The sequence below is a fragment of the Garra rufa genome, chromosome 12 (assembly GCF_049309525.1).
Source record: "Garra rufa chromosome 12, GarRuf1.0, whole genome shotgun sequence".
Lineage (NCBI taxonomy): Eukaryota > Metazoa > Chordata > Actinopteri > Cypriniformes > Cyprinidae > Garra > Garra rufa.
In genome coordinates, this window is record NC_133372.1 from 9,239,056 (window position 1) to 9,266,975 (window position 27,920).

Genomic DNA, 27,920 nt, shown 5'->3' on the forward strand with positions numbered 1-27,920 from the left:
CCAATTGTGACAATGCAAGCATCAAGAGTCCAATTGCAAACCACTGAAAAGCTTAACAGACCACAAGAGTAGTTTAAAGGAGTTATTTAATCACTTTAAAACACATACAAGTTCAACACATACCAAACATTTATTGGTTAAACCATTTAAAAGTCTAAACTATAAAATACTTAAGGATTCAAAGAGTGCATTTTTTTTTTAATCTTGAGCACACTAATTTAAAGCAAAAGGCTAAAAGAACAAAAGTTACATTAAAACTAAATAAACTTTAAACATAGTCATCCACACTGGAAAGATCGTCACGCTTTTTAAGAACGGCCTTGTAAAGAGAGGTTCCCCTAGCCTGGATAAACGTAACAGTCATCTCTTTCTTGTTAACTTCCACATGGGCGAAGCCACCCAAGGTGCCGCCGTCACCATTGAAGAATTTAAGGTAGCCTCGAGGAACCTGGTTTCGGTGCCGCACATCCGGATCCATAAAGTTACCAGCTCCACTGACCACATAACCGATACCAGACTCCTTGATGTACTGAAAACCAAGAGGCACAAAAGTCAAATACAAAAGTTGAACAAAGCAGAACTTTAAACAAAAGGCTCAAAGACCTACTTGTAGATTGTGATCATGGCCACACAGGTAAGCAGTGGCCTTGTACTTCTTAAGCAGTGGTCTCAATTTCTTCAACAGACAGTCAGTTGGCCCATGCTCCGATATGGACCATACCGGGTAATGGCCAGCCACTAGAAGATAATCAGCCTTAGACCTCGCCAAGCGTTCCTGAAGCCACAGCAGCTGTCTGTTGGCCTGAACGCCACTTCGAGGAGCTCTGGGCTGCTGGTCAAGGAAGTCGTCAGAGTTTCCACACAGCAACACAGTGTCCAACATGATAATGGTCATTGTGCTGTCCGTTCGAGGAATGCGGAAGTTCATCTCATAATAGTAGTAGGGGAAGTTCCTTGAAGATGGAAAGAATGTTAAAACAACCCATTTGGAAAAGAACAGGCAGTGTGCCAAGTCTACACACCGGGCACAGCTGCACGGACAGAGGAATCAAATTGCAAAAGAGCTTAAGAGCCAGGAAACCAAACTCAATTAGACACGGAAGCCTAGACACATTGGCTCACGTACCATCTCTTTGACTTCTTGCTGTACTCAATTTGAGCAAGGACGTTTCCTGCATGGTCGTGATTGCCAGCAATGACGTACCATGGAATATTAAGAGAATCCTGAGTGTAGACGTCTTCAAACGTGACCTACAAAGAGAATAGGACCATGGCCTTTATTAGGTGGAAGAGATTAGACTGGGGTGTCCAAACCAGTTCCTGGAGTGATCTTGGCCTCTAGAAATCAATGCCAACCCCAATTAAACACAGTGGAACCAAAAGTAATCAAGGTCTTTACACTCTAGGGACCCGGGCTAAAGGGCCGTTTCTCAATTCCAAGAACACGAAGAACGCACTTGTTCTCACGGAGAGTGGTCTTGCCAGGCTTCCTTGAAAGAACAAACTCTAAAGGATGCGAGAGCTCAGAACACGTCTTCATGAGAACTGAGACGTGCAGTGTTCTTGCTGCTCAACTGACAGTTCCAGCAGGTTATAAGGAGCGAGACAGCAGCACACAATGCACAATCACATCAGTATCATAACACTTAAAACATTTCATTTTGTTATAGACCAGATTTCCCCCCCCCCCCCCCATTTATAGGTTATATGCCAATTTAAAAAAAAAAAAAAAAAAACACACACCCTCACTTCATTAAATTTATGCAAATCAAAACCCACAAAAGTTTACTCTGAGCAGTCACGTATTTGCGAGTTTGCAGCAGGAATCTTATACACGAGAATGACAAGTTCACAGGCTTCCGTACAGTGTCCACCCGCAGTGTCTTCTTGGATCTCTAACGGTAAGATTCTCAAGTCTGCATTTGATGCATCCTCGATTTCAAGAACACGTCTGGGCGCTTTTAGGTGTCCTCTGTACTCGCATTCTTCAGTATTGGAAGAAAAGTTTGATGGTTAATGACGGTTAATGACGAGTGTGAACAAAAGATCACATATTAAGAGGCCCAGGGGGTCTCCAAACTTTGAGCATGCCTAATAAGACCTTCACCAACTGGTTCAGGAGTTTAATTGGGGTTTGAGCCAACTCCGCAGGACACCAGCTCTCAAGGAAGGAGTTTGTAGACCCCTGCACTAGACACCTCCAGTAATTTGGAGCTGGTTGAAGTTAACCTCTCCAGGATAATGGCCCTAGACTAGACAAACCAATAATAGACAACTTTACCAACTCCTTAAGCAGGGGTGTCCAAACTCAGTCCAGGAGGGCAGGTGTCCTGCAGAGTTTAGCGCAATCTTACCTCAATACACCTGCCTAGAAGTTTCTAGAACGCATAAGACCCCGATTAACTGCTGTAGGGTTGGGGCTAAACTCTACAGGCAATCAGCTCTCCAGGACTGACCTGGAACTACAGACTATACTGCAAGTGTATTAGAGTTTGTTGAAGCCAAACTCTACAACAGGGCTGCCCAAGCCGGTTCCTGGAGATCTACCTCCCTGCAGAGTTAAACTTCAACCCTGACCAAACACAACTGAACCAACTAATTAGGATCTGAAGGAACGCTTGATAAATTACAGACAGACATGTTTGATTAGGGTTGGAACTCAACTCTGCAGGAAGGTAGATCTCCAGGAACAGGGTTGGGCAGCAATGCCCTACAGCAGTGGTTCTCAATCCTTGTCCTGGGGGACCCCTGCTCTGCACATTTTGCATGTCTCCCTTATTTAACAAACCTGAATGAAATCAGCCCGTTAGTTCAGTTTATGGATCTCTCTCTTAACTAGCTGATGATCTCAACAGGTGTTTTAAATAAGGGAGACATGTAAAAAGTGCAGAGCAGGGGTCCCCCAGGACCAGGATTGAGAAGCACTGCCCTACAGGATACTGGCCCTCCAAAATCAGGCTAGGACAACTCTAGACTACACCAACCAATAGAAAAGACAGCTTCACCAACTCCTTAAGCAGGGCTGTCCAAACTCAGTCCTGGAGGTCCACTGTCCTGCAGAGTGAAGCTTCAACTTGCCTCAATACACCTGCCTGGAAATTTCTAGCATGCCTACTAAGACCTTGTTTAACTAGTTCAGGTGTGCTTAATTAGGGTTGAAGCTAAACTCTGCAGGACACCGGCTCTCCATTACCAAGTTTGAAGACCCCCAAACTACTGACTACAAGGGAAATTTATTAGAGCTGGTTAAAGCTAAACTCTAGAGGAAGGTAGATCTCCAGGAACAGGGTTGGGCATCTCTGCTCTAGACTAAAGACCTTTAACCCGGTTCCTGGAAACCCACTATTCTAAGGAGTCTAGCTACAACCCTAAAAATCAAACACACCTGAAGCAGCCAATCAAGCTCCTCAAGACTGCTTGAAAACTGCAGACAGGTGTGCTGAAGCAGGTTGGAAAAACATTCCAGGGGAGTTGGTCCCCAGGAGCAGGGTTGAAGACCTCTGCTCTAGACCAGGGATCCTCAAATCTGGCCCACAAGATCCACTTTCTTGCAGAGTTTAGCTCTAACCCCCAAAATCAAAACACATCTGAACATGCCAATGATCATTAGAAACCACAGGGAGGAGTGTTAGATCAGGGTTGGAGCTAAACTCTGCAGCACATTGGCCCTCCAAGGCAAGATTTGAGGAACCAGACTAGACAACATTTGAAGTGGATCAAAACCTTTCATCAAAGTTGTCCTAAAACCAAAACACCAGTGCTTGTCTTGGGACAACTTTGATGAATTTTTGATCCACAGCAAGCGTTGATCTACTGCATACCAACCAGTAGACAAGACAGCGTTACCAAGTCTTTACGGAAAGAGTACACCATTTTGTGCTTTCTGGTTACACCCAGCACACAACTAAAATGGGTCACACCAATAATCGAACCACTTTTGCAAAGTTAACATTTGACACTTCAGCAGTAGACCTGGTTCTTAAGACTAACACTCAACAAACAAAATGCATCAAAAGTAAAGATAATTTGCAATTACAAGACTCAAGGGATCTAAACTCCAGAAACCAAACCTGGAATCTAGGGTCGTTGACGTCAGTGACACCCTTGTAGTAGAAGTTGTCACCAAGTGCTAAAATGAAATCTGCACCCATCTGAGAAGCTGTTTTGGCCATCATGCGTGCAGTGGCCTTCTCTATGGGGGTAACATAGGGAGGATATGGCAGACCACCCCAGTCCCCCAAAACCAGAAACCTGATAGATGACTTGTTACCTGATAAAAGCAAATTAAAGACAAGTGAAACCCAAAAGGTTACAAATAATCATAAATTAGAGTTAAACAGCTTAAGCATTTCAGAATCTAAGAGGGGTCACCAAAAATCAGTCTTGGAGAGTTTAGCTTTAACTTGCCTCAACACACCTGCCCGGAAGTTTCAAGCATACCTAATAAGACATTGATTAGCTTATTCAGTAGTGTTTGATTAAGGTTGTAGCTAATCTCTGCAGAACACAGGCCCCCCAGGACTGAGTTTGGTGACCCCTGATCTAACATGTATGAATGCCAACTCACTTCCTTTAGCTTCCAGGTCAATGAATGAGGATTGGTAGCAGAGGACTCCAGGGAGAGCGATTAAAAACACCAGCATTAGTGGTGACGCCATCTGCACAGAAAGACAGAAACAACATATATAGCTAACCACGCATTTCTCACACATGTATAAAACCAAAATGAACTGAAACTACACTGAAGCATCAAATCCACACAATCGCACGATACTGAAAACACCTACACCAGCAGCTTTTGCTCTTTGAGAGTCCTCTCTCTACACCTCAGACCCAGCTTTAGCGTTGGATCTATCTTTATATCATTCTGATCGTCAGCAAGCCATGCCTTGATTTCAGCAACAGCTGATTTCTTTTACCCAATTAATCAACTTAACCAATGGGATGGTAGAAACACTGCAGCTGAATTCTGAATAGCATACTACTCTTACTATTGCTGCCATATCTGTAGTATGCAAGTATGCTAATTTGAACTCATAGACATGAGACATACACACAATTTATAAACATAGACATACACACAATTATCTACTGAGACCTTTTTAGTTAAAGTGGCATATCAATAGTATAATTCAATTGAAAAAGGGGAACCACATCATAAAAATCCCCTAATTAAAGTATAACTGAGAAAGTTGTGGTTAATAAACTGTGACATTATAATTTTCTATAGCACATAAAAAGACTCACGATAAATGACTGCCTTAGTCCTTGAAGTATCCTTGTGTGAGTGATCCCTCCTCTGGATGCTCTGTTTCCTCTCATCCACTATATATAAGGTCCCATAAAGGGATGGGTTTGTGTATGCATGTGACTGAAGCACGCAGGCGAAGCATGTTCCTACTGACTCAGTGACCACATGTGACCAAGTGTACTGTATTTGTTTTAAACACTCCTATTAAGACTAATGTTCCACCTTTTTATTTCTCTTCTGTTTTTCTGTTCTGCATCTGTTTAAGTGTCTATGAAACAACTACATTAAAAAATCATATCGAATGATAGATTTATTAACATTTAAGTCATTAAGTAATATTCAGGTTTGTGACTTTTAATTAATGTCAGTGTTGGGGTTACATGCTAGCTGCATCAGGTCTGGCGCAGATGTTTGGTGTTCCAATTCATGCTTAAGGTCTTCAGTGGGGTTCAGGTTTTGTGCAGGTCAGTCAAGTTACTCCCAGCAGACACAGTAAATCATTATTGTATGGATTCTGCCTTGCGCACAGGAGCATTGTCATGCTGGAATAGAACAGAGCCCTCCCCAAAGGGTTGCCACAAAGTTGAAAGCACAGAATTCTCTAGAATGTTATTTTATACCATAGTATTAATAACAGTCCTCAAAGAAATTACTGGAATAGCAGAATCAGCATCCACATATTTTTTGGTCAGTGCATCTCAGAGTGACTGACTGTCACACTACGACTTTCAATTTTAAAAACTAATCTCACAACTAACTTTCTTTTTAATATATGTGTTTTTTAGAATATAAAATATATGAAATATCCAATATATCAGGCTTTTATGGGTCATGCGTATCCCTGGACCATAAAACCAGTCTTAAGTAGCGCAGGTATATTTGTAGCAATAGCCAAAAATACATTGCATGGGTCAAAATGATCTATTTTTTATGCCAAAAATCAATAGGATATTAAGTAAAGATCATGTTCCATAAAGATATTTAGTACATTTTCTACTGTAAATATATATTCTGATTAGCAATATGCATTGACAAGAACTTAATTTGGACAACTTTAAAAGCGATTTTCTCAATATTTAGATTTTCAAATAGTTGTAGGCTATCTCTGCCAAATACTGTCCTATCCTAACAAACCATACATCGGTGGAAAGCTTATTTATTCAACTTACAGATTATTATTTCAAACAATTGACCTTTATAACTGGTTTTGTGGTCCAGGGCCACAAATAATGTTTCCCAAAAGCCTATGATATTCAGATTTTAATATGTAAAATGATATATATGCATAACCAAGTAAACCCAACCTGCTTCAGTCCAGGTCCGGTAAGTATGATAAGTGTTCATTTTGTCATTTTACTAACAATATTAACGTAATTCTGTAAGTTGTTCTACACAACCTGAAGGGGGGCATTTTTACAATTATACTAAAAGGCTTTTATCTGTTAAAAAAAGATATCCACCATATTTTTCAACGCGGAAGTAAGCCGTTTTCTCTGAACGAGCGAGACTTCTGGTTCATTAGCCGCGGTGGCAATAACAACAACAACATAATGCAGAAAACGGTAAAACGGCACTACAAACTAATGTTCATAATTAAGATAATACATTAAAATAATATGGTAAAACATACCATCAAATTTACGACTGCGCCCACTCTTACAGGAAAAAAAATGTTAATTAATAATTTTAGAGGCTTTTGCACATCAAATATGTAAACCTGGACCACAAAACCAGTCATAATGGTCTGGACAGGACAATATTTGGCAGAGATACAACTATTTGGAACATCTGGAATCTGAGGGTGCAAAAAATCTAAGCATTAAGAAAGTTGTCCAGATGAAGTTCTTAGCAATGTATATTAGTAATCACAAATTAAATGTACAAAATATATTTATGGAACATAATTTTTATTTAATATCCTTATGATTTTTGTCATAAAATACGATAATTTTGATCCATATAATGTATTTTTGGCTATTGCTACAAATATACCTGTGCTACTTAAGACTGGTTTTGCAGTCCAGGGTCACATATGATACAGTGGGCTTTATGGTGTTAAGTAATTTTAGTCAAATGAAACAGGGAAGCAATTAAAAATAGAAAAACACGTTTATTTTCTGCACAGGTAAAGATATGACATATAACATCCACCCAGAGAACATAAAACCTCCTGCACTGGCCTATTTAACAGCAAATAGCTACATTCTACATAAAAGACGATACCAAGATTAAACTGAGTAACGCAAACCAAATCTCTTAAAAATCCAAACAAGGAACAGCTGAAGTGGTTTCAGGGAAGTAAACGTCAAAGTCTGTTCATTCATTCCAAGAAAAAAAAAAGAAACCTGCTAAAAACTTAGAATTAAAACAAGAGGATGATCATAAATACACCTAGGGGAAAAACAGAATTATGTGATACAATTTCCATGTGAGTCACACCAACCGTTTAGGTGCAGACAGAGAGCAACTTCCATCCTGATGTATTATTTCCTGAAACTAGTGGTGAATCAAAACCATGCTAATTCTGTGACTGAGGTGCAGCTCCAATGGCAAAAGTAACACAAAACAGTATAAAATCTCAAAAGGTTTAGAGTGAATGGAGGACACTGTAGGCTATAGAATTAAAGAAATGATTCTCAATTGACTTCTCTTCTGTTTGAATGAGCTAGTGCACATTTCTGAGCAGGGAGCCTGAACGTGTTCTGTTTATCTGTATGTGTATTCTGTGCTATTGGCTCCACTGCTGTAGCCGCCCAGGTTGGGGTAGGCGCTCTGGGTGAAGCTATAGCTCTGATTTGTTGTTCCAGGTGGCCCGAACGTTGCTGTACCAGGTGGTCCGCTGTAGGCTATTAAGAAAATACGAGAGTTTCAGATAGTTGTGGTTTAAAAACAAATTATTACACAGCGTGTAAGCATTCAAACTCACCTGCGTAATTAAAATCAGGTAGTCCTGCCATTCCCATGCCAGGCCCTTGATATCCATAGCCATAGTCTGGTCCAACAAGAGGAGCTTGTTGATTTGTTGTTTTGCTCTGGTTTTGATTTTGAGTCTGATTCTGGCCCTGATTGGCTGGTTTTTTGAATTGCGAGTAGGATTGGGTGTACTGATTATAATAGCCAGTCACTGGTGGAGGGACAGCCTGGTAGGTGGCCACGCTGGCGGTGGAAGTTGCAGACGGGTCCTCCTGGGGATTCATAGGTGTGCTGGAGTTGGTAACAGACTGGGCTGGGGTCACTCCAGCAGTAGTGGTGGAGCCTGGAGAGAAATGGATAGATTAAAAGTTAGTTATTTTTAATGGTTAAAGGGATCCCATAAGACTTGTATCATATGCATTCACTGAGGGAGAGGAAAAAAACTCCTCTACACTGGAGAAAAGTAGTATTATTCCTATTTTTACCCAAAATAAGCTGTTAATATACATGTAATATAATATATGTAATATAATGTATCTTTCATACAGGAAGTCCCTAATATGGACAAAGGTATACACTTAACTCCGATAGAGATGTTTTAACTGATGAAACATGGAGACGTTTCTGTACGATTGCGACTAAATGGCTTATCTCTGTTCTTCAAGTCATATCGGGTATTTTTTTATGAATAAACTATAGATGCAATTCCATGCTAATTAATAGCCTTTGTCAATTTATAAAATACTAGCCTATATAAAATAATGATTTTGCCTTATTCTGTGATGTAAAACCACGTCAGTTCACAAAAGGAAGCCATTTCAAACACTCGACCTAAATGAATTTGAAGCAAAAATGTGTTATTAAAATGTTCTCAATAGACAACGGGTTTGTAAACAGACTCAAAACAAAGCAAAATCCATGCACGCGTTTTACCGAGGTAAATTTGAACATACATACTGACTTTTTTTATACGTTCAACACATATGCCGCTCTGGTGCATCACCTTAGTTTTGTAGACAGAAGGTGCATGCGGCTTGAAGTTGCGCTACGCACATCGACCGGTGTATAACATTAAAGTAGCGCAAAGTGATTTGAAAGCATGCCGTATGGCAAGCCGTTTTAGCTTAAAAGTGTTACTCATCGTAACTGCATTTTTACTAGTAACAATTCAAATAGAGAGCTCTATATTTCAATTTTTACTAGTAACAATTCCAATTACAGAGCTCTCTAATTCAATTCTTACTAATAAGAATTTCAATTAGAGAGCTCTACAAATTCATTTTTACTAGTCATATGTCTCCATTGACTTCCATTCATTTTTAATTACAGAGCTCTACAATTGAATTCTTACTAGTAACAATTCCAATTAGAGAGCTCTCTAAACCAATTTTTCACTAGTAATAATTCCAATTACAGAGCACTCTAATTCAGTATTTACTAATAACAATTCCAATTAGAGAGCTCTCTAATTAAATTTTTACTAGTTAAAAAACACATTAAAGATGACTAATTGCAGAGCTCTGTAATTAAATTAAGGAGCTCTCTAATTCTGTTCTTACTTGTAACAACTGAATTAGAGAGCTCACTAATTGGAATTTTTACTAGTAAAAACTGTTTTGGAAAGCTCTCTAATTGTAATTGTTACTAGTAATAATTCAATTGTAGAGCTCTCTAATTGAAATTATTACTAGTAAAAAATATGTTGTAGAGCTCTGTAATTAAAAATGAATGGAAGTCAATGGAGACATGACTAGTAAAAATGAATTTGTAGAGCTCTCTAATTGGCATTGTTGCTAGTAGAAATTGGATTATAGAGCTCTCTAATTGAATTGTTACTTGTAAAAATGCTTTTACGATGAGTAACGCTTAGTATATTTTAGGCTAAAACAGCTTGCCATAATGCTTTTGGTTGTAATTTTCAGTCGAAGGGCAACAAGAGAAGTGATGCATGTCTTCACTACTTTCTTAGCGATAAGAAGAGGAGAAAAGTGTTCTCTCCACTTCAAAAAAAGCTTACAAATGGCAGTGACAAAGAACACTAGATGCCATATTGGCAGGATGTAACACGCAGATGCTCGTCATGACACCGAAACCACAGCGTGGAGTTTCTCAGCGTGGATTTCACTAGATATCCGGGGTTGTTTCAATGGCACGGCATTTGGTTCAACCATAGACTGTAAAAAATATGGACGTAGTGACCATGACATCACCCGTTAGTTTCTGAAGAGCGATTTTGAAGCCTATAGTGGGTGGGATTCGGCGGTCGCCATCTTGGAATCGGATCATCGTGCGACACTCCCGGATAATTGAAAATGGGCAAAGAGGCGGGACACGGGTGGAGCTGGTTGCTGAAACAACACCCAGCTAGCGCGACAGTGGTGACAATCCCCGTCACTCAAGTGGCCATGCCCTTAATTACGCAGAACTTTAAGGCTTAATATAACTTAAACGGATGAGTTATAAAAAAAATCACCCCCTCACAGTTGACATGAAGGGCAAAATTAGCTATATAGATCAAAACCAATTTTTGTACCAGGCTGTAAAAAAATGTTTCCGCTGTGAAGATGAGCATTTTAACATGGGGCGTCTATGGGATAGACTCCCTTTGGCAGCCAGTCGATAAATTGCAGTTTAAGACACTTCCGTGTTGGTTTCAATAGATAGAGCGGGAGGTTGCTGATTTGGTGCTTATTCAAGAAACATTTATTATCAGTTTTGAAAACAGTTTTGCTGCTTAATTTTTGTAAATAAATACTTAAACGGATTAATTTTTCAGGACTCTCTGCTGAAAACAGCTCCAAAGCATTTATTTGAAATGGAAATCTTTTCTAACATGATAAACACTTTACTGTATCTTGTGACAAATTTAATGTACCCTTATTGAATAAAAGTATTAATATTAGGGCTGTTTGATATTGAAGAAAAATGCGATATACAGCACAATAATGCTTAAAAGGCCACATGCTCAGATGAAACTCAGTCAGTTCTGTGAACTTCTATAACTATCTTGTGTCATATATCATATTTTTTATGACTTTTATTTAAGCTACGAAAGTTATTTAAGCAAGAGCAGTGGTCTTCCCTCTGTCTTTTGTTCATGGCCCCAAATATTGCAAGCTGTAGCGATATGCATATTGCTTTATGTACATTTGCCATAATTTTAATATACTGCACAAAGTATTATGTACAAAAAGATGTTCTGACAAAGTTTTTATTTTTTTATTTGATCATTTTATATATAGCACAGCAGTATAGAAATTAGTTTTTGAGTTTGGAAGGACTTTCCATGGCTGAAAATCATAAACAAGTATTTAAAATATGATTAAGAATTAAACAAGAGTATGCAAAATACAATTTTTGCCCAGTCCTAATAAGCACTTTGTGCATGTAGAAGCATTTTTTCTGCTTCCTCAGCATTCAGATGATGGAAATCAATAGTGATGCGAAATGAGCTATCTTTTCGGAAACTGACAAGATGAGGCTTATGCCTTTCATGATTTTAGCGTACCTGCAAACTTGCCAGTGTTGAATCCTCTGCCTCTACCTCTGCCTCTTCCTCTACCTCGATTGCCTGCATTGTAAGATACTCCAGCCATACCATAGCCCTAAAGGGAAGAAAAAATTTTTTAGACCAAAAGACAAAACATCAAACTTCAGAAAAGAGGAAAAAAAACAATATTAAAAAAGAAAGAGGCTAAGAGAAGATCCAGAATAACACGTTGCTTTTACCATGGCAGGAAATCTCTTTTTCTTGAGTGGGTCTGCAGGAGAACCTTCTGGAAAAAGCTGTTCTAATGCTGCAAGTGCTGCGTTGGCTTTGGCTAACTTCTTATTTGATCCAGAGCCCTGGAATTTCTGCCCATCAACCTCCACCTGAAAGAGGCCAAATAAAAAAACAAAACCCACATGCATGTGAGATATAATAAAAATATAAACTCTTATATTTGAAGCGAGAATAGCAGTGCTGTCTTCATGCTTATGTAAAGAAGTCACTATTAGAAACAGGATTAAAAAAAAAAAAACAGTTGCTGAATTGTGGATGACGCAGGCTTTTTTTTTTACTCACAGAAATGTGAAAAGACAGAATATTTGTACTGTAGCTGCTATACACTTTTTCTAAGTGAACGCAAACACAAATGGATAGTATGTATGTGTTAGTAAAAATGGAAAGCAGGGCTAATATTACTGAGTCCCTCTACAATAATTCATATACAGAGTGTTGTCAGGTTTGTGGGCTGCCAGGAAATTGCCTTTATTATATATATACATATATATATCCTTATATATTTACGTCAAAGTTAAGACTATTATGTTGGCAGATATGCTACTTACTTGCTCAGATGATATATTCAGGATATACGGCTTGTAGGACTTACTATCAATAACAGCGTTATAGCTAGTCAGGTCAACCATAGTTCATATTCAAAAAATCATATTCACTTGAGCTTTAAAATGTTCGGGTTTTTTTTTAGATCATAAAACAGATATTAAAACTGAGCCAAAATTTTCAAAGTGCACCTCTAATACATGTTGAAAAAAAGACGCATGAAACATGGATATTATTGAAAGAATTTATTCATATAACCATTAACTGTTGAGTTGCTCATGTTGACTTTGATTGACCAGGTTCCTAGAGAAAAGAAAGAAGGTCCGCTTTAATAACGAATCACTATACATTTATGACGAATGAATAGAGCTGATGAATTTCTCCTAATATTTGTTTTGATGATATTTTATTTACAGTGATATTTTTTCTGCAGAAAATTATAGAGAGTGTAGATAAGTTGATTGTTTTTTTCCGGTTGTGGGCAGCTGCAAACAAAAGCCCTCAAAGGATTTTGGGCTAATGTGATTTTAGGAATTTTATTCCTGATTATTCGATGCGATTTTGGTTGCACAAATGGCACGAGACTTTGATTCCTGTGATAAACTTGAATTTTCAGCATCATTACTCCAGTCTAAAGTGTTACATGATCCTTTAGTAATCATTCGAATGTGCTGATTTGCAGCTTAAACATCAATCTTGAAAATATTTTTGCAAAAACACTGAAACATTTTGGTTTGCCTCAGTCACTCTGCAGTATACTTTTATATTATATACTCTTCATAAATCACCAGAAAACTTGAAAATGAAAATGTTCAAAGCAGAAATGTCATGATCAATTTGCTGTCACTCATGCCCATGCCAAAGTACAATTCAGAACAGTGTTAAAGAACTCCAGCTGAGAGTGATATTGGCTTGACTGTGACAGGGAACATTTGCATGAATTTTCATTGTGGCATTTAAAGCTCAAAAACTAGTCAACCATGTCTAACCTCAATGGTGAAGGTCTTGTCGTTGAAACGTCCCTTGACAGAGATAAGTTCATATTTCAAACTTCGTCGCTTCTCGTTGAGCTCCATGACGGGATTCTTGCCATGTTTGGTGAGGATGGGGCCACCCTGCAAAATGAAGTGGAACCAATCATGCCAAACCAAACTCGTACAGCGTAATAAACTATTACAGGAGGATAAATCTTTGGACGCGCTAACCTCGTTGCCATCATCAGACCCTGTAGTAGTGGTTTCATCTGCACCGGTGACTGCAGGTGTGGCAACAGACTGGCTCTTATTTTCATCCTTGGTCTCTGAGGGCACGGGCACACCTAAAGCTTGCAGTACCTGTGTGTTGTGAACATGGCAGAGACAACAACTAAAATTCAGTGTTTTTTTTTCTCTCACACTTATTAAAGACAACAACCCTGGAAAATATTCCCTTCACAAGTTTCTTTTAAACTTGAGACTGCTGACTCACTTTCTGGGCAACGTGAAGCTTGGCGCTGCGTTTGGAGGAGCCTGTAGCCTCATAAGTTACTCCATCCACCTCAACACTCATTGTGAACTGAGGTTCATGTTCAGGCCCAGTCTGTGATGCCAATTTGTAGAGGGTCCCAGGCCGCAGCTGGTTCAGCTTCATCAGGGCATTTGCTGGTTCACGTCTTTCCGCTAGGGGGGAAAAAAAAAAAAGATATTATGGGTTCAATAAATATTTTTAACGTGTTTGTGAATAAATCCAACCACCCCTGTGACTAATTTAATTTTCACTTTCTCTGATGCATGACGAGATGAGGACCATCTTGTGGGCAGGGATGGCGGCGATCACACCGAACGCGTTTTTGCAGTTGGAGGCGCCTCTTTTGAATGGTTTTCTGTTGGCAGTGAGCGTTCTGCACGCTGTTTATGCGCCCCCGGCGCCTCGCGTTTTGCAGGAGCGCTCTGAGCGCCTGAAGTTGAAAAAAAAAAAAATCAACTCTGAGCGGAAAAACGCCCAACGTCATTCGCGTTCTTTTCCATTGTCCAATCGAATGAATGGAGAGGCGGGCCTTCTGTTGTGATGGCGAAAGTTTACCGTTGCTTAAAAAGTCCGGAGACTCCAAGAAATGGAGGAGAAACCTTTGGTGTCTATCGTGGGTAACCCGGAGCTGTATTATTTAGGGTTTCTGCTAATATGACAGTTTACTTAACAGCAAAAAACTAAGATTTTAGAGCGCTCGCGCTATAATCCTTTGAATTGACTGACAGGACAGCTGTTTTGGTCGTTGCTTAGCAACATAAAAAAACCGCAGCACACTGCTCTTTCATTAAAAGTCACCAAAAAAGGCAGTGCTGTGCGCCTCGCGTTTTTAGAACTAAAAGACGCGTTCTGTGTTTTTATTTAAACCTAAATAAGTTTGTCTGTCAGTTGGCAGGCAGTTTTGGTCGCTTATAAAATAAAATAAAAATAGTTTTACCCTCCTGCTGACTATAGTGTCGTGCCCCTCCCAACCCATTCACACCCGCACATAAGCCTAGATGATTCGACTATAGAAAGATTCGAAAATTCTGATTCGACTATGAAAATTCATAGTCGGGGACAGCCCTAGTATATAATATGTATTTCACTAAAAAATGAGGCATGATGTATTTTTCTACTATACTTCAAGTATAAAATTAGTGCTGGGTACCAGAAGAGACTGATGGGAAAGAGAATGAAATTGAGATGCATACCTTTTCTTGGAAACTTTGGCTTCATTTCAAAATCCCCAGCATCATAAACTTCCCTTGGTCTCTTTACTGGCATATCAGCAACTGAAATTTAAATAAATGAAAAATGGAACATGACAACAGGTTAACAGACACAAAACAGGTTTTTCTTTGCTCTTATGAAATAAAACAGAACATAATACTATGTATACATATTAACATTGAATATGCAATAGTCTCTCTCCAGCCCAAAAAAAAAAAAAAACCGGCCAATCAACAAAAAAAAGTGAGTTTAAAAATTAAGCACTGTACAGTGAATATCATAGAAGTTTTGATATAATTTTTGTTCTGCATTTTGAAAAGATTTGCATGGAAGCCTGTTTATGCCACTGAGTGAAAAAAAAATAAAAGAAAAAGGTAATTGCCACTTTTTCATCATATAATTCAGACTTTTTTTTCTCTGAATTGTGATAAATTAACTCGCAGTTGTGTGACTTTATCTCTCACTATTCTGAGAAAAAAAGTCAGAACTGCAAGAAATAAACAGTTTAACAGACACAAAACAGGTTTTTCTTTGGTCTTATAAAATAAAACAGAACATGATACTATGTATACATATTAAAACAATACAGGAAATAATTCAAACAACTAAAACAATAATAAAAAAAAAAGACTTTAGTTTTAGTTTATTTCTTGCAATTGCAAGTTTATATCTTAAAATACTAAGAAAAAATCAGAACTGCATTTCTCACAACTGAGAGTTTATCTCTTACTATTCTGAGAAAAAAAAAGCCAGAATTGCAAGAAATAAACAGGTTAACAGACACAAAACAGGTTTTTCTTTGCTTTTATACAATAAAACAGAACATAATACTATGTATACATATTAACATTGAATATGTAAACGTCTCTCTCCAGCCCAACTAAAACAATAATGGGGAAAAAAAAAAATGGGCCTTTCAACAAAAAAAAGGTTATGTGTGTTATATACATAGCACCACCTATTGTCAGATCTCTATAAAAGTTGGTATGCTTTTTTTAGAACCATATGCTGCATGTGCTCAACTGATTTTATGACTGCGAAGTGCGAACACTAGAAAGAGTCACTTTGATACCTCTGTGTTGTTCGCCGAACATTCTGGCAGTCTTGGAAGTGAGGCGGTCCATTCCAAGAACTTTGTAAAGCTGCCCAAAAGCTGACAGTCTTAAGGCAAACTAAGGGTAAGAGGAAAGCAACAAATTAAATGTGAAAGAACTAAATGGGGTTTCTCCAATTTTGGAAATGTATTAGCTGTAATAACCATCCTATCTGGCCTCAGTGATTTAGTTTCATGTTAAAGTACTTTGTTTTCCATCATAAAAAAAATAGAAATGTTCTCAAAGAAAGTTCACAGTTTTCACCGCAGTGTTTACAAAAGCTTTGTGTGAGGAACAGAAAGTAAAAGCAAACACTGTCCAGCAAATATCATAGAAGTCTAGATATATAATTTTTGTTCTGCATATGAATATTGCATATTGAAAAGATTTGCCCGTTTCTGCCACTGAATAAAAAAAAAAAAAAAGGATTTTTTTCCATCTTATAATTCAGACTTTGATATATTAACTCACAATTATTATAAAGTTAGTATTGCATTATATAAACTTGCAATTTTAAGAAACAAAGACAGAATTAAGAGATTCAAAATTACAGTTCTGACTTTTTTCTCAGAACTGGGAGATAAATTTACAGTTATTTGAACAAAAAAGACAACATTGCATGAAGTTAATTCTTCAACTCTGAGAAATAAAGTCAAAGTTCACAATAAAATCACAATTCTTACTTTTTCTTAGAACTGCAAGTTTGTCGCAATTGTGACTTTAAAACAGGAAAAGACTCGCAATTCTGACAACATAAGGTGTTTTTGCCTCACAAGTCAGAGAAAAAAAAAAAGTCAGAACTGCAAGTCATAATTGAGAGTACTCGCAATTCTGACTTTACTTCTCGCAACCGCAAGTTTATTTCTCGCAATTGCAAGTTTATATCTCACAATACTGAGAAAAAAGTCAGAACTGTAAGAAATAAAGTCAGAATTAAAAGTTCTCAAGACTATGACTTTATTTCTCACATTCGTGAATTTATTTCTCGCATTTGTTAGTTTATAACAACACTGAGAAAAAAAAAGAACTGCAAGAAAAAGTCAGAATTAAAAGTTCTCAAAATTCTGACTATTTCTAGCAATTGTGAGTTTCTCACAATTTTTCTCACAATTCTCATAAAAAGTCAGAACTGCGAGAAAGTCAAAATTGAGAACTCTCAATTCTAACTTTATTTCTCACAGTTCTGATTTTTTTTTCTTGTGAGATTGTCAATTCTGATGAGAAAAAAAAAGCCTAGCAAACTTGCAATTGTGAGAAAAAGTCAGAATTGACAGACAATTGCAATTTCCTTTATGTTTTTATTCAGTGGCGGAAAAGTGCTTCCATAGATTTAAGTGCTGAATCATAAGTAAAGATTTTCAGTGAAGAAAATAATAAATTGACATTGGGCCAAGTAAATAATGACCATTTTCATTTGTTTAATTTCTAGAGCAACACATCATAAAATAAAGTCAAACTATAGTGTAGGATTGCAAGTAACCTGTGCACTCTGGGTAATGTCTTCTCTCTGTTGCGATGTAAGATGGGCACCAACATCAGTGCTGTCTCGTTCACAGGGATCAGAAACACCTGGACCATCTGTAGAGAAGTGTCATGCTTAGCAGATGACTCAAAACAGCAAAACAATCAAACACAGACAATGCTTTGTTTCAGTCTTTACCCTCCAATAGTATTCCTGATGCAAGACACTCCAGAACTCTCCGGAACGCCTCTCCAGGTCCCAGCAGCCTCTCGCTGGTTGAAATAGCCTTCTGACAGAGCAGTTCAATAATCTGCAGACAAAGGTAAGATTTAATAGACATTCTCATAAAAAGTGACTATGAAGTCAGGATTTGAGCCTGACTTACCCATCCTTTGAGCGGGGCCCATGTTGAAACACGGGTACACAAGTCCCGCAAGATCCGAATCACGATGACACACGACTCGAGCCCCGAAACTTTAGCCTGTTAAATCCAACAAATAGCAAATCTGTTAACACTTCATCATGCATCTTCAAAGAATTTCTAGAAGCTTTTTAGAGGACGTTTTGTATGAAGCAGATCAATCTGGCCAAATTATAGTTTCTGACCAATAACGAAGAAATTGCAACCTGGGTAAGATACATCTGACATTTAAACGGAAACAGGTTATGCGCAATTCAGTTTAAAGCATTTATAGACGTTTCAATATTCAAACAGCCTTAAAAGCACTTTTCAGAGAAGCTCAATGTGCAAACATGTATTTTCCCCAGGTCAAAGGTCAGATTAAGTTACAAGTCGACTTTTAGACAAATAAAGACGGGATGCAAACCTGGAACCACTTGGCCTGGCGGAGAGACGCCAGAGAAGCCAGGCATTTCTGCCTGTCCAGAGCGTCCTGCGGAGAGCTTTCCGCGCACGGTTCTAGTGACGAATGGAATAAGAAGACAAGGTACAGTTTGACCAAGGGGGGTTCTGTCATCTGGCCAGGGGGTAGACGCAGTGTTCCCATGCCCACAGGCAAGAGGAAGAGGGCGAACTGTTTAGGAAGTCACTTAACACAAAGCCTAGTATTGATTAACCTTCTTTAAAATTACTTCGATAGACATTTCACCCTCCTCTTCTGCAGGCCAACTGTGTCCCCCCTTCCAAGACAGAGAGTTTCCAGTTGGTCAAAAGTCCAGCGCCCCTAAAATTGACAAACTAGAAGGCTTGGTTGAGAAAGTCAATTTGCAACCACAGGCAACAAAAGCAATATTTCAATTTAAGTTAAGTCAGTTGTGAACAGGGTAAATACTGCAGCAAAATACAAATTAAATCTGTTCTAGATAAACAGATTACTCCTTCAGCACAAAAACAAGTAAAATTACATTAAATAAAAAACTAAATGCAATTACCTAAAACTTAAAATTAACTCTTTGTACCATTTTACAAAAAATAAACAAGCACATTTAAATATGAGTCTACTGATTTAATTTTTGCTGCAATGCAAACCCTTCGTATCGGTTTAGAAGTGACGTTTCGGAAATTTCAATGTTCAACAGTAGTTGCTGAACAACAGCGAAGACCATATTTTTAACATTTCAAATGCTGAAAACACTAGCACTCAAAAAACACTGGCACTCAAAAAACAGCACTCATTTGATGCAGCAGGACCATACTGCAGGACTTTTATTTTCACTCCTCCGAAGTACTGAAGGTCTTTTAGGTCCGAAAATGAGAAAGAGTGAGATCATACCTCCTGATGCCTCTTTATCAACCTGCTCCCTGACCACAGGTGAGGTCAGATGAATGCTCAGTTTCATAACGGGCTCCGTCGGGCTAGTAACAATAATAGCAGCATCTTGGATCGATGGAGTGATGACATATTTCTCCTCAGTAACATCCTTTCATTGAGAAAAGTGAGAGGAGAAATGGCATGTCAGTTTAATTTTTCATATATATTAGCTGGTAAAAAAATGACCTGTCTTGCATTGAATCTGCAGCCACAGAAACTCAAGAGGATGCACATGGTTCTACACATACACAAGCATTCAAAAGTTTGAGGATGGTAAAATTTTAAAGGGATTAATTAATGACAGAATTTTCATTTTTGAAAGAAGTCTCTTACACCCACCAAAGATGTATTTATGTGATACAGTAAAACAGTAATATTGTGAAATATTTTCAAAACTTCAAATAATTTTGATAATTTCTGTGATAGCTAAGCTGAATTTCATTGACCTTAGGTCAGATGCCATATTGAATTGAAATTGATGCACTCAGGGATAGACTGACATTCTTTACAAAGTAATTTATAGAACACAGTTTTGACTTTCAAAACTTTATGAATTTTGTGCCTACAAAAAGTTTTTTATTCTGAAAGACGTTGCATCAACTGAACAATCAATATGTTGTTAAACAACAGTACAATCCATTAACACTGCATTTCTATCCCTCATCCAATGTCATTTCTGCCGAAAATTAAATATGGAGCTACCCTGACTAGGATCTATTACTCCAGTTTCAGTGTCAAATAATTCCTCAAATATGCTGATTTGGTGCATTTATCGCTATAAATATTGAAAATAGTTGTACTGTGTAATATTTTTGTGTTTATCTTACTGTCACTTGATAAATTTAATGAATCCTTGCTTAAAAAAATACTTATTCCAACTTTTGAATGGTAGTCTATTTGTTAGTTGGAAACATTAGCCAATTTTATTATGCTTCCAAATAACATTAAACCATATTCTCATCTCTCTTTAACTTTTTACTACAACCAACTATATTCGGTAATAAAGGTTCCTCATCTTCCTGTGTTTAAAGTGATAGTTCGCACAAAAATCAACATTCTGTCATTAATTACTCACCCTCATGATGTTCCAAACCCATAAGACCCTTGTTAATCTTTGGAACACAAGATATTTTTGATGTGTGCGGAAGAGAAGAAATTGTTGAATAAAGTTCTTATATCAGCTTTCTTTGTGCACAAAAAGCATTCTCATAGCATCAAAACATTACGATTGAACCACTGATGTCACATGGACTAACAACGTCCTTACTACCTTTCTGGGCCTTAAATGTGTCAGTTGTGTTGCTGTCTATGCAGGCTTTCAGATTTCATCAAAAATATCTTAATTTGTGTTCCAAAGATGAACACAGGTCTTAAGGCCGGGATACACCAAGCCGACGATCGGCCGTCTGGCCTCGTTGGGCAGTTGGTGGGCGTCAGTGAAGCGCGTCAGTTCGGTGTGTTCCGCATGTCGGCTCTCGTCGGGGTCGCGTCGGCCAAAGTTTGCCCGATTCAACATGTTGAATCGGCATCGGGCTTGTCGGGGCCGTCTGGGAAAGAGAGCGCTCTGATTGGCTGTTCAGACACCGAATCAGAGCTCGTGGAGGACTTGAACGTGAAGTGACATAAGCAAAGGAAGAAGTCAAGAGGGAACCGGCTCGCTGCAGTGATGCGCGGGTCAATGTATAAACGACCCGAACCCGACCGATTTTTTCAACTAACCCGCCCGCAACTCGGACCGCAAAAAAAGAAAAGAAAATATTGTACCCGACCCGCTTCCTGACCCACATGTTTAATATTTGCGACTGACACCAGCGATTATATGCGGCTTTGCGGTGGAGATGCGTTCACTGTCAAACATCATTCGGCATTAATTAGGTAATTTTGTCAAAAGAAATGTTCTTGATTACAAGAAAAATACAGATTGTTCTTGTTGTGATTTATTTTGTCTTTCCTTTATACAGATTTAAATAGTTTCGTTTTCGAAGTACTCTAAATTATGTCAGTGATTCTCCGATGTTAAATATGATCAAGAATTATTTTATTTCAATCTACAGTGTAATAAAAGTTAAGAAAAAGATTAGCCTATAGCCCTAAATATATATAGACTACAAGCTAATTCCTTTTTTCTTAATTTTTAACTTCTAAAAATTATCAAGAATATTAAATCAACTTAATAGGCTAGGTTAAGGAATTTTCTTATACAAACATAACAAATGCACTTCAAAACGAAGTTTTCATATATAAATTCAGGAATCACGAATATGACAAAATATTATTTTATATATATTAATTGTATAGCTATAATAGTTGTATCAAATGAATAAGGAAATTAAAGTGCCTTGAATTTATTAAGTAATGTTTAATTTCGTTCGTTTCACTCTCTGGAAATGTAAAGAAAAAATACAGTTTTTACTCAGAATTCGTTGTTAATCCCTGGTTTTAAACAAGCATATACATGAGATAATTTATATATTATTGCTTGAATAAACATTTACAAATAGTGAAAGAAATTTTATAATTAAGGAAATTAAACAGACCTAGGCATTTGAAAAGACAGTGAAATGTGTCTAATAATTCCAAAAAGAAAGAGAAGCATTGGACATAATCAAAATATTCGAGACATTTATTAGGAATACCATTTTCTTAACAATTAAGATGCTGCATGTGTTTATCCAGTCTAATCGAAATGTGCGTCTCTCCCCCAACTTTCCCAACAAAAAATCCCACCCCCTCTCAGAAAATAAATAAAACTGACATTACTGAGCTATATGCGTTTAAAAGTAGCCTAATAAAATGGTACAATGGCATTGCTCAGTTCAACATGTTGGGAAATCTGGCTTTTTGTTCCGGGTCAGCATTTATTCAACAGTTAACAATGCTCAACATTCAAAAGGTAAATATTATTCAGCCAATAAAGTGTAGGTCTATGTATTTCATAGAAAATTGTGTCTAGTACTATATAAATTACAAAGGTTTGATTGGCATCTTTATTTCAAACGACCCGACCGACCGCGACCCGAATATCATTAAAAATATTTTTGGATGACTCGTAACCGCAGGCACCCGCTCATTTTGGATCAACCCGCGCATCACTGGCTCGCTGTCATAATTTCGCAATTCGCACCATTCTATATACAATACTGCCATCAACGGTATATCTCCTCACGCATGCGCAGAAAGCACCTTCTAGTTTGTAGTCGGGTGTCGTCAGTTCGGTGTGTTCAAGCTCAGTTTAATTGCCCAGATGCCCGCAGACGCAGCCGACTAGAGGCGACAAGACTGTCGGCTTTCGCCGGCGCTAGTTGGTTGGCGTCGGGTTGGTGTGTCCCGGGCTTTACAGGTTTGGAACGAAATGACGGTGAGTAACTAATCACAGAATTACATAAAACCCAAGCAGAGCTGCATTTGCAAAAGGTATGCTCATGTTTCATGAATGAAGCACTATTGACGACAAAAGCAATTATTAATTAATAACAAAAAGGGCGAGGAAAAAACCTTGATGAATTCTGAGATTTTTCCAGAGATCAGCCTGAGCAGAGAACTGGTGGGCATATCCCTGGAGAGCAGCACCAACTCTAACTCCAAGTCATCTTTCAGCAGAAGTCCTTTAGCCACCAGGCCCACTCTCAAAACACCACGCAGTTTACTCTGAGGTGAAGCACTGCAGGGAAAACAGCACAGACTGTAAGTACAAGGTTATACTTCCAACAGAACTGTAATATAAATTACCCTACAAAATTAAATGCAATGAAATCTGAATACATTAGGGCAGGCGACTTCAACAACCAACACCCATACCTTCCAGCATCAGCGGCACTGCTCTCCTTCTCATTTAACCATTCAGAGACAGACTTCAGGGCACACTCCACATTGGACACCATGGTCTGCACTGCATCCAGCTGCTCTGCTGATGGGTAGACAGTTGTGTGCTTGGCCTTTATATAGCGATCCTCATTCACAAACGTTCGCTGAGGCGGTGGCCTCATTGGAGGAAGCTGTCGAGTGACAGAGAAGTTGAATTAATGACACGTTGCCTTTGCACTTCCTCTGTTCTCATTACAGTCTTCTGTTATTTAAGGCAAACAATGATAGGTATAAAAATATATGCGAGTTAATCTAAAAAAAAACACATGAGAACTAATCTCCCAGAGAGAGAGTGAGAGAGAATAAATTTGCATTGTAAATGTATTATACGTCAGAGTAACATACATCCTCTGGGTGCAGATTCTCCTCTTCCCACTTCCTGTACTCGACAATATATTGGTTATACTGCCTGAGGTCTTCTTCATAACACAAGCAGTCATACCAATAACGCAACTCCTCATACCTGCAACAAGAACAGAGTTTTATTGCATTTTTATTTACAAGAGATGCCCAAGACTTTTGATTTGGCCATATATGCCATATTACAAGAGTAGAGAGAAAAATTCCACATGCCATTGAAGCAAATGTTCATTTTATGTTTCTGTTTTAACCTTTATTTTTTGCACTGATTTCAAGTACGATTCACTGAAGAAGGCTTGTTGCCGAAACGTTTGACTGTCAAATGCTGTTGCAAAATAAAAATAAATTACAAGTCATTAAGAAGATGGGGATCCTTTATCTGAAAATTATAACAAAATTGGAATTTGATTAAAAATAATTTTTACATTTGATTTTATTGATTATTTTATTACATTTAAAGTTTATATTAAAAATATCAATATATGGTTACAGAGTTGGATAATACTGTTCAGTTTCTCGCAAAAACCGATCGTTTCGTGTCTTAAGACATCAATGTATCGTCACGAGCCACAGAGTGTAATTTGGATTTGTCTGTGCATGTTTTTGTTTACTTTTAAAGGTTTGGTGCCCATCCACATCTATGACAAGGCTGGCAGACTGCACCGGTTTTCATTAAAAATCTTTGTGTTTTTCTGAGGAAAACAAGTCACCTACATCTTGGATGCATTGGGGGTAAGCAGATAAACATCAAATTTTCATTTTTGGGTGAACTATCCCTTTAATTGTAATAATAAAAAAAAAATGTATATGCCAAATTTGAAATAAAAATGGCACAATCTAGTAAAAAATGGCAAAAATGTAAAATCTGAAGCCTTGCAGATAGAATAAATGCCTATTAGCAAATATTGCATCATTTTATAGTTAAATGGCCTTGGCTTAAAAAAAATTTCATTTTTTGTCCTTAAAGGGATCATCGGGTGCAAAACTAACTTTTACATGTTGTTTGAACATTAATGTGTGTTGGTAGTTTGTGTACACAACACCCTACAATGATAAAAAATCCACCCAGTGGTATTTTTTTAATCTTTTAAAGTAATATCCCCTTTTTAAAATCAGATCATTCTCAGCTTCTTGTCCTTGTGACAAAATACATATGATTGACATTAGCGTCATACCTTAGCCCCGCCCTCACCGAGCTGAAACAGTCAGAATACGATCGCCATTGTGTCGACTCAAGTGCAGGGAAAGACAAGAATGTCTCTGACTGAGCGATTGAGGTGTTCTGTTGTTGGATGTAATAATGAACATAGCAGTAGTCATTTACTACCGACATCGGAGCTAAAGACGCAGAGGTTATCGTTACTTTCGTTTTTAAATGGAAAGCGCCAATCCCGATCTACATAAGGATCTATCTTCGTGCGAATCATTCCTGATACAGCTTCACCCTCAGTAGAAGTGAGTATAAGGTTTTTTTTCATGCATCTTTGCAAATGGCCTTTCTTAATGATGTGCTTGTTGGCAAGTTTCGCCGATAAACACCTGAACCAAAATGTATGCAGTTGGCATTAACACAGGCACACTTATAACAAAAACAAAACAAAACTGAAATGGACAGAAATGTCCGTAAGGTCACACAAGGGATAAACAAAATTAACCATTATGACTATGGTTTTGTGGTCCAGGGTCACATTTGTAAATCCTTAAGCCCTGAAATCACAATTATACTTACAAGTTTTCTCCAAGACAATGGGAGACCTGTTTTAAACATTCCAAACATAACTTTTTTGAAGCACAATAAATTGTAAGAATAGACTAGGTGTCTTACCGGTCGTAGTCCTGCGGGTGGAGGCGGTAACCCTCCTGCATGAGATTATCCCAGTACAGCAGCTCCTCATAGGCCTGGTTCTCGTCCCAGGCAGGTGGTGGTCGAGGTGGAAGAGGTCCTTCCCTCCGCCTCGGAAAATTCCCCATTTGAGCCATTTCCTTCAAGCAATCACCTGCACACAGGTCGCACGTTATTCATAGTAAATAAAGGATTCAAACGGAAGACCCCATCAAAACATGAGCGGAGTTTAAACCATTAACGAATGACCAAGGCGGTCACTTACGATGAACGGTTCCTGACAGATTCTCATTAAAAATGTAACCTTAAAAAACTGCAAATGACAATAATGAAGGACGTGTTTATAGTAAAGCATATATCGCGTCTGTACAAAACATAAGATATCCGTTACAGCACGCTAGCACGCACACGGACGAGTCATTTGAATAAATGAATAACGAAACGACTCATATTTACCTGCACAGCTGCTAGTGTTACCAAAACTTTAAAATCGCGTAGATTTTAATATCGCGCGTCTATGTATTTCTTTACAAACTAAACTAGATTTGTTGTACTCACCATTCACTCAGTTTACTCAATGGAAGCGTAAAAAGCTCCACTTCCGGGCCATGCGCTGACCCCGCTGCGCATGCGCATACAAATTTGCCTTGCCTAGCGGAGATATGTGGAACCACATTATTTTTTTTTACACCTGGTGAACACAAAATAAAATACACCCTGCAGTTATAATTCATAGGTTATTACTTATGCAGTACATTTTGATGTTTGTTTGTTTGGGTTAGGTTGTCACATTATTATTTAGTTCGCCAATTACAATCATTGGATAGTGTTTTTTTTATGTCACATTTTTTAATTTTTGAGCTGTTTTGTGTCAAGCAATTGTTTATTTTTTTCCGAAAAGCCTAGATTAAATTACTTAATGACAGTTTAGCTCGTACATTACAACATGTTGAATAGATATAATTACTAGGTCTAATTAGGCTCATTAAAATTAGTACCTAATTCTGTGATTATTACCAATACTGCACTCTAAAATCGCTTGGTTAAAACACCCCAGCACCGGGTAACACATGGACAAACCCAGCGATAGGTTTGTTTTGACCCAGTGGTTGGGTTAAATGTTTAACCCAGCTTTCTGAGTAGTTTTATTTAACTCAACTTTATTTTTTTTAAATGACTTTATGGCTGGTGTGAAATGAACTCAAAATAGGTCGTAAATAAAAAATCAGACACACATAGAGGCATCAGCAATAATCAAAAGGTGAACAGTTAATCAATCTAAAAAATGCTGGGTTAAATACAACTCAACACTGGGTGAAATATGGACAAACCCAGCGATTTGGTTAAATGTTTAACCCAACATTCTGGGTAGTTTTATTTAACTTCACTTTAGTTTTATTAAAAAAATTACTATATGGCTGTCTTTAAATGAACCCAAAATAGGTTGTAAATAAAAAATTCAGACACACTAGAGACATCAGCAAAAATCAAAAGGTGAACATTTATTAATAAGCAATTTAAAAAAAAAAAAGTATTATTAAATTATTATTTATTCACCTTATTAAGTGTTAATTTATTGAACATTAATACATTTCCAAACTATTTTGGGGTCATTTAAAGCAAGAAATATAGTAATTGTTAAGCAATAGCTGAGGTAAATAAACGCATAACTCAAGCGCTGTGAGTCAAAACATTGTTGCTGGGTTTATCCATATTTCACCCAGCTCTGGGTTGTTTTAACTCAACATTTTTTAGACTGTAAATATTATTACTCTGGCTTTTGAAATAACCTTTATTTTATTTTATTTATTTATTTTTTTTGCACTGAAGTGTGATTTCAAGTATGATTCACTGAAGAAGGCTTGTTGCCGAAACGTTTGCTTGTCAATTGCTGTTGCAAAATAAACATAAATTACAAGTCATTAAGAAGATACAGCAAGTGCATATCCTTTATCTGAAAATGATAATAAAAATTGGGATTTGATTTTTTTTTTTTTTTTTTACTATTTATTTTATTGATGATTTTATTATATTTAAAATGTATTACGATGACAGAGTTGGATATAAAAAATGTAATACATTTTGCCTTTGCCCCTGAATCACAATTTTTGATTTTTAATTATTTACATTTGTGAACCTGGACCACAAAGCTTAAGTAGCACAGTTATATTTGTAGCAATAGCCAAAAATACATTGTATGGGTCAAAATTATAGATTTAAAAAAAAAACAAAAAACATTAGGATTATAATTATTATAATTATTACATATATTTTTAGTGTTTTTGTGTCCCATTATTCCATTTTTAAGCTGTTTTG

The 27,920-nt window shown here is 37.6% G+C and overlaps 2 protein-coding genes across 3 annotated transcripts; both read right to left on the reverse strand.

Moving 5' to 3' along the window:
- Positions 1 to 72: 72 nt before the first annotated feature.
- Positions 73 to 5,360, reverse strand: acp5a (acid phosphatase 5a, tartrate resistant). Its single transcript, XM_073852422.1, has 6 exons — positions 5,248 to 5,360; positions 4,568 to 4,658; positions 4,071 to 4,270; positions 1,127 to 1,251; positions 608 to 953; positions 73 to 529 (listed from the first exon to the last, which is right to left on the reverse strand). The coding sequence occupies exons 1-6, from the start codon at positions 5,320 to 5,322 to the stop codon at positions 269 to 271; spliced, it is 1,098 nt and encodes a 365-aa protein (XP_073708523.1). The 5' UTR covers positions 5,323 to 5,360; the 3' UTR covers positions 73 to 268.
- A 1,981-nt stretch (positions 5,361 to 7,341) lies between these two features.
- On the reverse strand, positions 7,342 to 26,226 carry ilf3a (interleukin enhancer binding factor 3a). Of its 2 annotated transcripts, XM_073851446.1 has the most exons (19): positions 26,163 to 26,226; positions 25,587 to 25,758; positions 23,747 to 23,864; positions 23,336 to 23,532; positions 23,033 to 23,198; positions 19,499 to 19,646; positions 18,593 to 18,684; positions 18,151 to 18,246; positions 17,964 to 18,075; positions 17,784 to 17,881; positions 16,282 to 16,381; positions 15,191 to 15,271; positions 13,959 to 14,149; positions 13,697 to 13,825; positions 13,481 to 13,606; positions 11,894 to 12,037; positions 11,673 to 11,769; positions 8,178 to 8,507; positions 7,342 to 8,097 (listed from the first exon to the last, which is right to left on the reverse strand). In XM_073851446.1, the coding sequence occupies exons 2-19, from the start codon at positions 25,739 to 25,741 to the stop codon at positions 7,958 to 7,960; spliced, it is 2,520 nt and encodes an 839-aa protein (XP_073707547.1). In that variant the 5' UTR covers positions 25,742 to 25,758; positions 26,163 to 26,226; the 3' UTR covers positions 7,342 to 7,957. The 2 variants fall into 2 exon arrangements, with proteins under 2 accessions (XP_073707547.1, XP_073707546.1); XM_073851445.1 differs by having other exon boundaries at positions 13,481 to 13,825.
- Positions 26,227 to 27,920: the final 1,694 nt, after the last annotated feature.